This window comes from Peromyscus californicus, unplaced genomic scaffold, assembly GCF_007827085.1.
Source record: "Peromyscus californicus insignis strain IS unplaced genomic scaffold, ASM782708v3 Scaffold_6__1_contigs__length_162567912, whole genome shotgun sequence".
Taxonomy (NCBI): Eukaryota; Metazoa; Chordata; class Mammalia; order Rodentia; family Cricetidae; genus Peromyscus; species Peromyscus californicus.
Genome location: NW_026294584.1, coordinates 98,817,838 through 98,831,977, shown reverse-complemented (window position 1 = coordinate 98,831,977; position 14,140 = coordinate 98,817,838). Strand labels below are relative to the sequence as shown.

Sequence of the window (14,140 nt, the reverse complement as noted above, 5' to 3'; positions counted from 1 at the left end):
TGGAGGGTGGGTAGACTTTTCAATGAAATGGCCTCTTAAGAGCTCTTGATATGTCATATACTGAGACCACATGCTGAGCTTTGTGTTGGGCAGTAAGGGGCAGATGTTGCTGGTTTTCTTTGCTTATGTAGTCATTGAAAAATGACCAGTTTCACAATTTTTCAATATCAACTGTTTGTGATTTCTCTCCAGCCTGGAACCTAAAGCTCAGTTTAGGACGTGACTATGGATACTCCATTTCAGAATTAAATGAGGACGACAGGAGGAAAGTAGAAGAGATAAAGGCGAAGTTGTTTGGTCATGGAAGAGCAACTCACGTGTCTGAGGTATAAAAGAAACCTAGAAATGAAAACTGAAACTGAAACCAAGGACAGTAGAAATTAGAGCTCTTAGTTGGCATTGATGACTCCAGAGGAGTTGCTGATAATCTTGGGGTAAAGTTTTATTAGAATCTTAATTCTCTAAAAGTTAAGATTGAAGGACTAGATTCTATAAGTTTGGATTAATTCCAAATTATCATAGTAGTAAAACAAGAATTGAGTTGTTTTGCTGATTTATTTTTGTTTTTTGTTTAATTATTCAAGACAAGGTTTCTCTATGTAGCCTTGGCTATCCTGGAACTCACTCTGTAGACTAGGCTAGCCTTGAACTCAGAGATCACTGCTTCTGCCCTCCTGAGTGCTGGGATTAAAGGCGTGTGCCACCGTGCCTGGCTTGCCAATGTAATTTTACAGTTGAGAGGTTAAACGTCTCCTTTACATCTTGCAGTCCAGGTGGAACCTCAGTTTCAGAAGTATGTATTTTAAGAATAGAGTTAAAGTAGTTTATCTAAGAGCAGCTTTCCTTTTTAATGTTTGTTTTCTTCCTTTCATGAGCCATTTCTTGAATAGACGTACTTATCTAAAGAGAAGTTAATTAAAGAGAAGTTAATTAAAGTGCACATGCTACGCTCAATTGCAGAACATTAACAGATGCAATTGAGCGTAGCATGTGCACTTTAATCCCAGGATTGGGGAGGCTTAGGCCAGAGATGGCAAGTTCAAGGCTATTTAATAAGATTGTTATCTCAAAAAACAAACCAAGGGCTGGAGAGATGACTCAGAGGTTAAGAGTACTGGCAGCTCTTCCAGAGGTCCTGAGTTTAGTTCCCAGCCACCACATTTTAGCTCACAACCATTTATAATGAGATCTAGTGCCCTCTTCTGGTATGCAGGCAGAACACTGTATACATAAGAAATAAATAAATCTTTAAAACAAATAAAACAAAAAACAACCAAACCAACACTGCTCCTACCCCTGACAAATGCCATTGAAATGTTCTGGATCTCCTTCCTTAGCTATGTCTATATTTCTTATTCTGACATGGGTTGACATATTTCTTATTCTGACATGTGTTGACTCTCTGTTCTTCGGTATGCTTTTGAATTTTACATAGAATCAGCATGATATGGGTCTGGAGAAATGCTCAGTGGTAAGAGCAATTGTTGTCCTTGAGACAGGGTCTGGCTGTCCTGGAACTAACTTACTATATAGAACAGACTGGCCTCAAAGTCACAGAGATCTGCCTGTCTGCCTCTGCCTCCCAAGTGCTGGGATTAAAGGCATACACCACTGTGCCCAGCCAATGTCTTGCAAAGTTTTAATGATTGATCCCAGTCATGACATTGGCTTTAATATAGTCAGGATACTGAAAACCAGTATTTCACAAACTAAGGCTGTCATAGCTACATCCATGCTGCTCCTCCCACCTCTTCTGCAACACCTGTCAACCACCTGTCTAGTCCTCATTTCTATATTTTGTAATATCAAAAATATCATAAAAATGAAGTCATTTTTGTATGGCCTTTTTTATTCAGAATAACTGAAATATTTGAGTTAAGAAGAATTGTTTAGAAACTCATAGGGTATTACTTTTATCAATTGCTTTCCTTTTGTGTTGCTGTGGATGCCCCATAGTATGTTTAAATATTCACCTGTGAAGAACATTTTAGTGGTTTCTCAATCTTGGGCTTTATAAACAAAAGTTGCCTAATATTCATGTTGCTTTCTGTGGGAATTTCATTTGTTTCTGTGATGTCAGTGTCCAGGAGCTTAATTTGGGTTATGTGGTTATCATTTAAGGGTAAGTGATCACTTACCCCGTATCCTCAGCAGCATTTGGTATTGTCATTGTTTTAGCCGTTCTGCTAGGTTTGTAGTAAAACTTAACACACACACACACACACACACACACACACACACACTTTTGTTTATGTGAATGTGCTTGCATGTTTATGTGTACATGCAGGTGCCCATGGAGGCTAAAGGGTATTGTATCCCCTGAAGCTGGTAACTGAGCCTTGGTCCTCTACAAGAGCAGTAAGTGCTCTTAACCACTGAGCCATCCCTCCAGCCCCTAGAGCAACACTTTTATTGTGGGTTTTTTGTTGTTGTTGTTTGCTTATTTTTTTGTTTTATTTTGTTATATTTTATTTTATTTATTTTTTGAGACAGCGTTTCACTAAGAAGTAGCTCTGACTGTCCTGGAACTCACTGTGTAAACCAGGCTAGCCTCAAACTTACAGAGATCTGTAACACGAATCTTAAAAGGTCTTATAATAAAAAACCCAGAGACAGTTATTGGGGTGAAAGCTGAAAGATCAGAGAAGCAGAATAGCCAGCCACTAGCTTACCTCTACAAAATCCTTAGCTTCAGGAAAGCAAGTTCCTATTTCCTCACACCGTATATACCTTTCTGTGTCCTACCATATTACTTCCTGGGATTAAAGGTGTGTGTCACCACTGCCTGGTTCTGTTTCTCTCATGTAGCCTGATGTGGCCTTGAACCCAGAGAGATCCATACAGATTAAAGATATGTGCCACCACTGCCTGACCTCTATGTCTAATTTAGTGGTTGGCTCTGTCCTCTGATTCCCAGGCAAGCTTTATTGGGGCACACAATATATCACCACAGAGATCTGTCTACCTTTGCCTCCTAAGTATTTATTGTGGTTTTGATTTACATTTTCCTAATTTTTTGGATGTTGAACATTCTTTTCGTTTCCGTTTTTCTCATTTTTATGTCGTACTTATTGACATATCTTTGCGTCCCCTTTTGTTGTTGTTGTTTGCATGTGTGTTGTGCTGGGGTCAAACTTACACCATCATACATGGTGGGGAAGCACTTGACCTGACACTCACAGTCCCACTGCTGAGTTTTGACTTTTGTTTTTGCTTTTTGTTTTGTTTTGTTTTGGTGTATGTATGTGTGTGTTTTCTTTTTTAGGATTTATTTATTTACTATCACTACTACTACTACTACTACTACTACTACTACTGGTTTCTTGAGACAGGGTTTTTCTGCATAGCCCTGGCTGGCCTGAAACTTGCTCTGTAGACCAGGCTGGCCTCAAACTTAGAGAATTGCCTGCTTCTGCTTCCCGAGTCCTGGAATTAAAGGTGTGCACCACTACACACTGCTATTTTTAGTATTTTTAACTATGTATAAATGTTTGTGTCTGCATGTAGGCATGTGTACGTGAATGTGGGTGCCTTTGGAGGCCAGAGGCATTGAACCCTGGAGCTGAAGTTATAGAATGTTGGGACCTGCCTGATGTAGGTGCTGGGAACTGAACATGGGTCCTCTGAAGGAGCAGCCAGTGATCTTAACCACTGAGCCATCTCTCCAGCTCCAAGTAGAACAATGTTAAGAGTTTCCTAAGTGCTGTTCATTATCATGAGCCATTTTATCCTGTAAAGTTTTGTTTTTCCTGCTGTTCCTTTGACCTGTCTTATAGACAGATGAGATGACCTTCATGGTTATTTTTAGCTTGGATATAAAACTGATCAGTATATGACATTGGATTACTTTATGTGGAAAACTATTTATATCTTCTAGGGCTTACGGAGTCCAGGGGGAATAGGATGTGTGCCCGAGGCTGTATGCAGTCACATTGTTATTGAGAGCCATGAGAAAGGATGTTTCAGGACTCTAACTGCTGAACAACCACGACCAGACAGCCGCCATTCTGTTTTCCGATCTGTTGAACCTTCAGATGTAACTAGAGGACAACGGAACCCATCGTCATGGAGAGGCAGGCACATCAACCTTTCCAGATCAATAGATCAGAGCAATACTCGTTTTAAAGTTTGGAATTCCTTTCAGTTACAGAGTCATCCCCCATTTCAAAAACTTGCACCAGATGACATCAAAATTAATAAGGGTGTTGGAATGCCATTCCATGCATGCATGGACCCCCAGCCATTGGGATTAGTAGAACCTACTTGTGTGCCAGCTAAAGAAATGGATTTTTCTTCCTCATCACAAATACTTCCCCCTGAACCCAAGAAGCAGTTCACTACCTCCATCACTTTTTCTTCTCACGGACACTCTAAGTGCATTTCTGATACCTCTGTTTTTAAGGTTGGTGTTACTGAAGGTAGCCAGTGTACTGGACCATCTTTAGGAGTGTTTAAGTCTCATATCCCTGAAGAGCAGATTTCTCCTAGAGATCTTAAACAGAAAACCTCTTCCCCTTCATCACTTAAAAGGCATAGTCATTCACCAGTGACTATTTTAGCTGAAGGTAGTAGGCAAAGGCAAAAATTACCTGTTGATTTTGAGCATTCTCATCAAAAAGGAAAACTCTTAGAAAGATCAGATTTTAAAGCCAGTCATTCTGAACCCAGTGTCAGTGCAAACTATAGCAGTTTCAAGGGAGTTCAGTTTTCTGGTAAGGATACCATTATTAGCCCAGACAAACTAAGTCCTACACTAGAAGTAAAAGAGAAGAATGTCACTATAACTCCTGATCTTCCTTCTTGCATTCTTCTTGAACAACGAGAGCTCTTTGAACAAAGCCACACCCCACATACAGATCACCAGATGAGAAAATACTCTTCTCCCTTTTGTCCAGACATTGCTTCTTGCATTTTTCTTGAACAGCGAGAACTCTTTGAGCAAAGCAAAGCCCCACATGTAGATCATGAAAACAGAGAAGACCATTCTTTCTTTCCTAAGCACCAGGACTGTATAGTTGCAGATCTTCCTTCTCCCGATTTTCTTGATCAGCAGCAATGCAAATCCCCAGATATAGACGACCACATGAGAAAACAGCAGTTCCCTCTTTGTCGAGGTCAGGATTGGGTAGTAGAAAAGATTCAGCATATACCTCAATCTCACTTTTCTAATATGATAAATGTTGAAGCCAAGGTCAGTAATTTGATCTCCCAGTCAGCCCCTGACCACTGTACAGCTGCATCTACTTCACCTTCGAATAGAAAAGCACTTTCATGTGTTCGTATAACTCTTTGTCCCAAGACTGCTTCCACGTTGGATAGTGGAACCTTAGATGAAAGGTTTCATTCATTGGATCCTGCTTCTAAAACAAGGATTAATAGTGAGTTTAACTTTGATCTTCGAACTATATCTTCAAGGTCATTGGAACCAACCTCCAAATTACTGACCTGTGAACCTATAGCACAGGATCAAGAATCTTTAGGTTTCCTAGGACCTAAATCTCCACCGGACTTGCAAGTTGTACAGTCTTCTCTTCCAGATAGTAAGACTATTTCTCAGGACTTGAAAACCAAACCTCCTCAGAATAGCCAGATAGTAACCTCAAGGCAAACACAAGTGAACATTTCAGATTTGGAAGGATATTCCAAACCAGAGGGGACTCCAGTATCTGCAGATGGGTGAGTCACTGTGATAACAGGCAAACTGATGGAATGTATAACAAAGGATTTAAAATAGTTAAGGAAATGGAAAGACTGGGGTGGGGGTGAGGGCGGAGGGCAGTGTGATTTCTTCATAGGAGATTGAATCTAACTGGTCTGATAGAAGTCTTTTAAGAGGTATATAAATAAGTGAACATATGAAGTAACATGAAAAGCTTTTTGTAAGATTTGACATCAGATTTAAGAAATCTAAAACTTTGAAAAGAACTTTTGGTCATCCATTGGTACAATTTACTACTTCTTTTTATGTTGGAGATGCACTGACAATTTCCTGGGAGGTTGAAATATAAGTGGGGAGAGATTTATTTTGGTCATGGTTTTAGAGGGGGGTCAGCTGATGTTTGCTTGCTTCAACATCATATTATATGGCTACAAGAGGATAAGGTGGAGGAACCTCCAAGAAAATGCCCCCAGTGATGTAATTTCTCCAACTATTCCCCACCTTGAACAGTTCTACCATCTCCCAGTAGTCTGTTCATATTTTGAATCCATCAGTAATTTAAACTATTCTTAGATCAGAGTTGTCATGATCTAATTAGCTCTGCAAATACCCTCAGATACATCCCATCATTTCTCAGTCCATTTAAGTTCACAGTCATGATTAACTTGCATATGCTCTTTGTATTTCTCTCCTCTCTTTGTAGCTCATGATTTCTCTATTACATTATTTACAAGAGATTTAAAAAATTCCCCATCACTTTAGCCAGCCCAGCAGTAAAAAATATCATCATAATGTTTCTGGATGTGAAGCCTCTCTTACCTTGTGTTACAGGAATGGAAACTGAATTTATGGACAGGTTAATAGGTTTGTCTTACTCGGCCTAATATTAGTAATTCATCACTGATTTAGTTTTCCCTTCATAAATCTTTTATGGCTAAAGAGAATTACCTGTGTGTTAATGGTTAAGAAGGTAGGATACTACAGTGGAAAGCCCAAGGCTTGGGAAGGAGGAAGGGGAAGTGTTTATTTAAAATCTACTGGCATAAGTGACATTGATATACAATCTCATCTAGTCTTCATGACAACTTGATTCCGTGATTGACTGGGAAAACAACACGCCAAATGATGCTGATGAGAGGAGCCTGGCTCAGTAGCAGCTTATTTAAGCAAAGCAAGAACTTGCTTTCCTGCATAGATGTGTCTTGCACATTCTTTAACACAACTTAAATTTCTTGTGGATGAACTTTCATTCACAGTTTTGGGCAAATCATTTAATTTCTTTGGCACTCTTATTAGGAGATGTACAAGAAAAAGGTCCTTTACAAAGCTGAAGTGGTTAAGAATCGGATTTGAGTTAAAAGAATCCAAGATGCCAACCTCTATCTTGAATATTATAAATCATGGGAAGTGATGAATATTTTTTTATAATGCTTAGAAATTCAAAGTATAGCAAATTTGTATACAGTATTCATTATACCCTTCAAGGTTTGAAATAAAATTTAATGCAGCTAAATTCCTTTAAAATTGAGATAAAACTATGAATGAGAAGAAAATAAGTTATTGCAAATATGAACTAGTAAAGATACTGTTTATTGAGAATGTACTAAACGCTGAGCTTCATGGTGAACGTTTACACTGCATATACGTACAATCTTAGAGGTAGATACCATTAATCATTAACTCAATTTCTGCTTTTTTTTTTTTTTTTTTTTTTGGTTTTTTTCGAGACAGGGTTTCTCTGTGTAGCTTTGCGCCTTTCCTGGAACTCGCTTTGGAGACCAGGCTGGCCTCGAACTCACAGAGATCCTCCTGGCTCTGCCTCCCGAGTGCTGGGATTAAAGGTGTGCGCCACCACCGCCCGGCCAATTTCTGCTTTTTAAACCTTGAAAATTTGAGAAATTGTTTTTGTGGTGGGGGGTGGGGTGGGTAGTGCTGCTGGAAAAGTGCTTGCCTTGAAAGTGCGAGGACCTGATTTGATCTCTAGTACCCATGCTAAAAGCCAGACATCCAGGTGGTCATGTGTAGTCCCAGCATTGTGGTTGCAGAGACAGATCTTGGGACTTGTTGGCCAACCAGCCTGACCTACTGTATTACTTTAGCTTAAGTCAGTGAGAGGGTTAGGAGCTATGACATCCAGTAACAGCTGAACAAATCTGGAGCTTGCATTTGGGTTTGTAAATAGCGTAAATACTATGCTCTATACAAAAGAAAGGAGGTTCTTAAGAGAAATGGCTAATTCCAGGCTGGAGTGGGAATCGGGCAAAGCTCTGAAAATCACTCTCAGAAACTGAATAACTTAAGCACTGAATTACAACTCGAAGTATGAAAGAGATATTCCTGAGTCTATACTGATATAAATAATTAAAAAGAGGAAAAAGCCGGGCGGTGGTGGCGCATGCCTTTAATCCCAGCACTCGGGAGGCAGAGCCAGGCGGATCTCTGTGAGTTCGAGGCCAGCCTGGACTACCAAGTGAGTTCCAGGAAAGGCGCAAAGCTACACAGAGAAACCCTGTCTCGAAAAACCAAAAAAAAAAAAAAAAAAAAAAAAAGAGGAAAAAAGCGAATGGAATAGGCCAATAATACTTCCTTACAGATGAATAACATCAGGGAAAGAGGTTTATGCGGGCTGAGCTGGGAGTACACAGTTCATCATGGTGGGGAAGGCACAGTGACTGAAATGCCTGGAATTATGACTGCAGAAATTTGTGAGGGGGCTTGTTGCATCTCAGCAGACCAGGGAGAAGAGAGACTTAGGCTGGAAGTGGGGCTGGCTACAACTGCCAGTGCCTGCTCCCCCATCTGCCAGTGAGGAACCACCTTCTAAAGGTTCTACAACCTCCCAAAACAGTGGCCATTGGCTAGGGCTAGGGACCAAATTAGGGGCATTTTACATCTAAATGCTAACATTCTCCCATAATTAAAAATTGTATTTTGTATTTTATTTTATTTATTTATTTATTTTTTCGAGACAGGGTTTCTCTGTGTAGCTTTGCGCCTGTCCTGGAACTCACTTGGTAGCCCAGGCTGGCCTCGAACTCACAGAGATCCGCCTGGCTCTGCCTCCCGAGTGCTGGGATTAAAGGCGTGCGCCACCACCACCCGGCGTATTTTGTATTTTATATGTTAGACTATTTACCTGCATGTATGTGTGTGTACTGTGTGTCCAGTGCCTGCAGAGACCAGAAGTGCTAGATCCCCTAGAACTGGAGTTACAGTGGTTATGAGCCACTGTGTAGGTGCTGTGAACCTAACCTGTGTCCTCTGGCAGAGCAGTAGGTGCTTTAACCACTGAGCTGGCTCTCCCATTCCCCTTATCTTTAAATTTTTTATGGTTGCTTGGTTATCCTGGTACTAGCAAGATGGTTTCATGCTCAAAATTTGGTTCTCTTCATACCAAGAGAATTTGAAAAGAAGTTTATCATTCACACAAAAGAATCTCAGGGAGATCTGGCCATAAGTAGGTCTGGGCTAACTTGACCAAAGCAAACGAAGTGAGTTGTGCTAATAGTAGCTAGAGCAGAAGACATACAAGAAGGGCCTAAGTTTCCTGCTGGTACCAAAGGAAACAGACTTTTTTTGCCAGCTTCTCCAGCTAAGGGACCAAAGTGGGAAAGGAGGGAAAGTCTTAAAAGGAGTTGGTGATCAAACATCAGAAATGGAGGGAAACTATTACTGGTTGCAGAGATCACTGTCTACATCCTTAATTCATTATATCCTATGTTGATATGGTTGCCTAATATTTAAGGCTTTTTTATAGCTGTGCTCATGAAAGAAGTATTCACTTGTAAACTTCCCAGGCTTGAACTGACTTCCTGAAAGTATTGATAATCTGTGAAGATTTGGAGTTAGTTTTGTACAGTTATTAGAATTCATCAATGAAATTGTCATAGATGGGAGTTTTTATTATTGGTTCAATTTGTTTAATGCATGTGACTATACAGATTTTTTTTTCTCGTGTCAGTTTTGAAAAAATACTTTTTGAAAATTTTGTCTTATTCTAAGTTGACATGGTGATATCCTGTTGTGACATTAGCTTCTTTTTTTTTATTTCTGATATTGGTAATCTCATCGTTCTTGTTAAGGTTTTAAGATATGAGTTTTGGTAAGCCCTCTCTAGTGTGTGTTTTCACTTGGTTAATTTCTACTTTTATCTTTATCTTCTATTTTGCATCTGGAATTTGTTTTTCTACCTTCTTGAGAGTAAACAATTTTAATGTATTCATCATTTTTTGTTAATTTTTAGCATTTTTATAGAGAGTTTTTATGTAGTTTTCAGTTTCTTCTTTGTCCCATTGACTGGTGCTCTGTGTTTCTTAACTGCATTGTGGTCATGGTGATTACTCTGAATGACCTCACTATATTTAAGTTCAGAATTGCTTCATGATATTTTATTTTGATCAATGTGTGGTTGACAAGATTGTGTGTTCTGCTGTTGTTGTGTGGGGTAGAGAACAATCTGGTTTAGCTTGTCCGGTGAGCTGTTGAATCTTTCCCTTTGCTGTACTTGTCTGCTTGTTAATCAGCACATGAGAGGAGCATATTACATGATAACATGGAGTCACACTTCCAGGCATGGTTTTCTTATTTCTCTCCTTCCTTTGATTTAATTTTTAATTTTTTTTTTTTTTGAGTAAGTTCTCCTTCTACTTAGTCATTTGGGAAGGAGTTATTGACCTGCCCCACCACTTAATATGACACATTCTCATTTCCTTAAAGATCTTCTACAAAATAACATAACACCCAGGCTGGGAAATTAACACTGCTTCATTACAGCTGTTTTTCTGACTCCTCTACTTCTCCTAGTGTCTTTCATAGCAAAAGAAACAATCCAGAATTACGTGTTGTATTAGTTATTATGTGTGTTTAATATCCTTTCCTTTGAAGTTGTTTCTTCAGTGGTTTCTTACTTTTGTTTCTTGATTTTTTGGTTTTTGTTGTTGTTGTTGTTGTTTTGAGACAGGGTCTCTCTACATAGCCCAGGCTGTCCTGAAACTGACTATGTAGACCAGGCTGGCCTGGAACACAGAGAGATCTACCTGCCTCTGCCTCCTGAATGTTGGGAGTAAAGGCGTGCTCTACCATGCCCAGCTTCAGTACTTTCTTGATGTTTGTAACCTTGACACACTTAAGATTTTATAAAACAATTATTTTGTGAAATGTTTTTTAATTTGAGTTTTCTGATGATTGCATTTCTGTTACTTTATGTAACACAAATTATATTGACCTTCATTACATCCTATCATGTTGCACAGTTTTGATTTCCCATAGTTGAAAACCGTCATTTTAATTGCTTAATAAGGTTGTGGCAGCTACTTGTCCTGATGCAGAGGCCATGGAGGAGTGCTTTAATTGGCTTGTTCCCCTTGGCTTGCTCAGTCTACTTTCTTATGACACTCAGGTGGTATTACCCACAATGATCTGAAAGCCCCCCTCCCCCAACGATCACTAATTAAGAAAATGTACAGCAGACTTGTCTATAGGCTAATCTTACGGAGGCATTTTCTCTAAAATGTCCTATTTTAGAGAAATATTTTTCCTATTTTTCTACAAGGGAAGGCTTGTATCTGTCTGGTTAAAGTATCCAGAAAAAGAGAGAAGAGATCCTTAAGTCCTCCTTGTTGGAACAGGTGACATAATTGTAAAATCCACTTTCCAGCTTTTCTAGGCAACACAGCCCAGCTTGTATTGTCCTTTTTTTTTTTTAAGTTTCTATTTTTTTTTTATTTTAATTTATTTTGCAATACAATTCAGTTCTACATATCAGCCACGGATTCCCTTGTTCTCCCCCCTCCCGTCCCCCTCACCTTCCCCCCAACCCCCCCCCCCCCATTCCCATCTCCTCCAGGGCAAAGCCTTCCCCACAGACTGAGGTCAACCTGGTAGACTCAGTCCAGGTAGGTCTAGTCCCCTCCTCCCAGGCCGAGCCAAACAATCCTGCATAGGCCCCAGGTTTCAAACAGCCAACTCATGCAATGAGCACAAGATCTGGTCCCACTGCCTGGATGCCTCCCAAACAGATCAAGCCAATCAACTGTCTCACCCATTCGGAGGGCCTGATCCAGTGGGGACCCCTCAGCCATTGGTTCATAGTTCATGTGTTTCCATTCATTTGGCTATTTGTCCCTGTGCTTTATCCAACCTTGGTCTCAACAATTCTCGCTCATATAAACCCTCCTCATTCTCGCTAATTGGACTCCCAGAGATCCAACAAGGATGACTTGTCTGCTACTCACATCACCAGGGAGGCTACCTGGAAAACAGGACCCCAAGAAAGACACAGGGATCGCCCAATGACAGAGACATGGAATGAGATCTACATGAACAGCCTGGACATGAGTGGGGGTAATGAAAGGCGAGGGTCGAGGGAAAGAGAGCTTGGGGGAGCGGGAGATCCCAGCTGGATCAACAACAGAGAGGGAGAACAAGGAATAGGAGACCATGGTAAATGAAGACCACATGAGAATAGGAAGAAGCAAAGTGCTAGAGAGGCCCACAGAAATCCACAAAGATACCCACACAACAGACTGCCGGCAATGGTCGAGAGACAGCCCGAACTGACCTACTCTGGTGATAGGATGGCCAAACACCCTAATTGTTGTGCTAGAAACCTCATCCAACTACTGAGGGATCTGGATGCAGAGATCCATGACTAGGCCCTGGCTATTGTCCTTTTGAATGGCAGCACAGGTAGCCTCACTTGAATCTATATAAATGGTTCTGGCGGTTTAGTTATGTGAGCTAATTGTGCACGTCTGTTACATAAGGAATTGAGCTTAATTGCTTGGCCACCTTTTCTGAAAGTCAGACCTTTGTGTATCATCTGTACCCCGGAGACAGGCGATAGTTGAAAGCCTGCCTCCTTCCTCCTCCTTTTTTCTTCCTTTGAGTTTTCTCTGGAGTAGGAGAGAACAAGTTTGTAGAGAGACAGGTGGGCTCAGATTGAAACCTCACCTCTAGTGTGTTTTGTGCATTTCCTTTGGATTAATCAGCCTCTGTGTAACTTCCTACCATTCTTCTGCCAGTCTCTCCTTCACTCAGTACTTGAACGTTGATTCTACATAGTGGTTACCATTCAGTGGACAAGCTGTTTTCATCCCATTTGGGCTTTCATTGATTATATCAGACTACCTTTAACCAGGATACCACCCCATTGAAATGGTTTTGTCTCCTCAGAGTGACTAGGTTCTGAATCCCTATTTTCGACTGTTCTGCATGTAAATATCTCCCTCATCTTGCCCAGGGTTGTGACATCTCGTGTTAGGCTCCCCTCTATTTATCCATCCTCGTCCTGTTCAGAATCTGGCTCCAGATGCCAGCCTTCCTCATATCGACATCTTCACCCTGATTTTTGAATCCTAAGCCAAGCTGCCTCCTTACAGCCTATGTAGAAGGTCTGTCTCCCAACCTTTTTAGACCATGGCACCATGATCCCTAAGATCCTGTTTGGCATTTGACTTCCCAAGCCATCCTGCTTTTCTGTATGTAAAGTACTTTCCTTATTCTGCTCTAGCTCTACCACTCTGTCACACACCCCTGACCCCTGGTGAAGACATTTAACCTATTTCTAAACTTGGTCTTAGCCAAAAGGCTCAGAAATAATCAACACATTTTATTTATTTATTATGTATACAGAGTTCTGTCTGCATATATGACTGCAGGCCAGAAGAGGGCACCAGATCTCATTACAGATGGTTGTGAGCCACCATATGGGTGCTGGGAATTGAACTCAGGACCTCTGGAAGAGCAGCCAGTACTCTTAACCAGCCCCCGTCAACCCATTTCTTTTAGGTGCTGACATCACATTATCAGGCTGGCCCAGCCTCTGTGGAAGCTCCTTTTCTCAATCAGGTTCTGTTAATGCATGAGGGCCACATCTCCATAGGGGTTCTCCTCTGGCCCTGCTTGGCTTCTCCTAGCCTGTGATAGACTTCTCCTTGGCATCTTCCTCACCCTTAGGTGCTCTTGGCACTTTGTTGTGGGCATCTGTCACCCCACATCTTGCTGGTGGTCACATTGTTGTGATCACTCAGTGGCCTCTTATTCTGATTACCCAATGACCTTAATATTCAGGGAAGGAAAAGCAAAGGCCAAGGGAAGAGAAGAGGAAGCTTGTATTTGGTTGTGTATGCCTGGTGTATCTTTTCTTATTCTTTCACTTTATTACTACTAATGGCCACATAATAAATTGCATCACTGTACCCCAAGCATGGTGCCACACACCTATAGTCCCAGCATAAGGAAGTAGAGGCAGGAGGATCAGGAGTTCAAGACCAGGCTCGATGACATAAATAAATTGGAAGCAGAAGAAAAAAAAAAACGTGTCACTTCTGAGTGACATGTAGTTGAATGTCACTCATTTAAATCTCTGCTAATCCTTATCTTTTAATTGGTATTTGGTTCATTTTGACTTTATATAGTTGAGGTAGTTACTACTATTTATTTTTCTTATATTTTTTAAAATTATTTTTCTTCTACAATTTT

General features: G+C 40.6%; 1 protein-coding gene across 5 annotated transcripts in view; it reads left to right on the top strand.

Moving 5' to 3' along the window:
* The window catches only part of Alms1 (ALMS1 centrosome and basal body associated protein), a 119,938-nt gene that overhangs the window by 50,767 nt on the left and 55,031 nt on the right, over positions 1-14,140 (top strand). For all 5 annotated transcript variants that reach the window (XM_052719711.1, XM_052719710.1, XM_052719708.1 and 2 more), the window contains exons 10-11: positions 193-326; positions 3,878-5,676. In XM_052719711.1, coding sequence (XP_052575671.1) covers positions 193-326; positions 3,878-5,676 — 1,933 coding nt within the window. The remainder of the gene's footprint in view (positions 1-192; positions 327-3,877; positions 5,677-14,140) is intronic.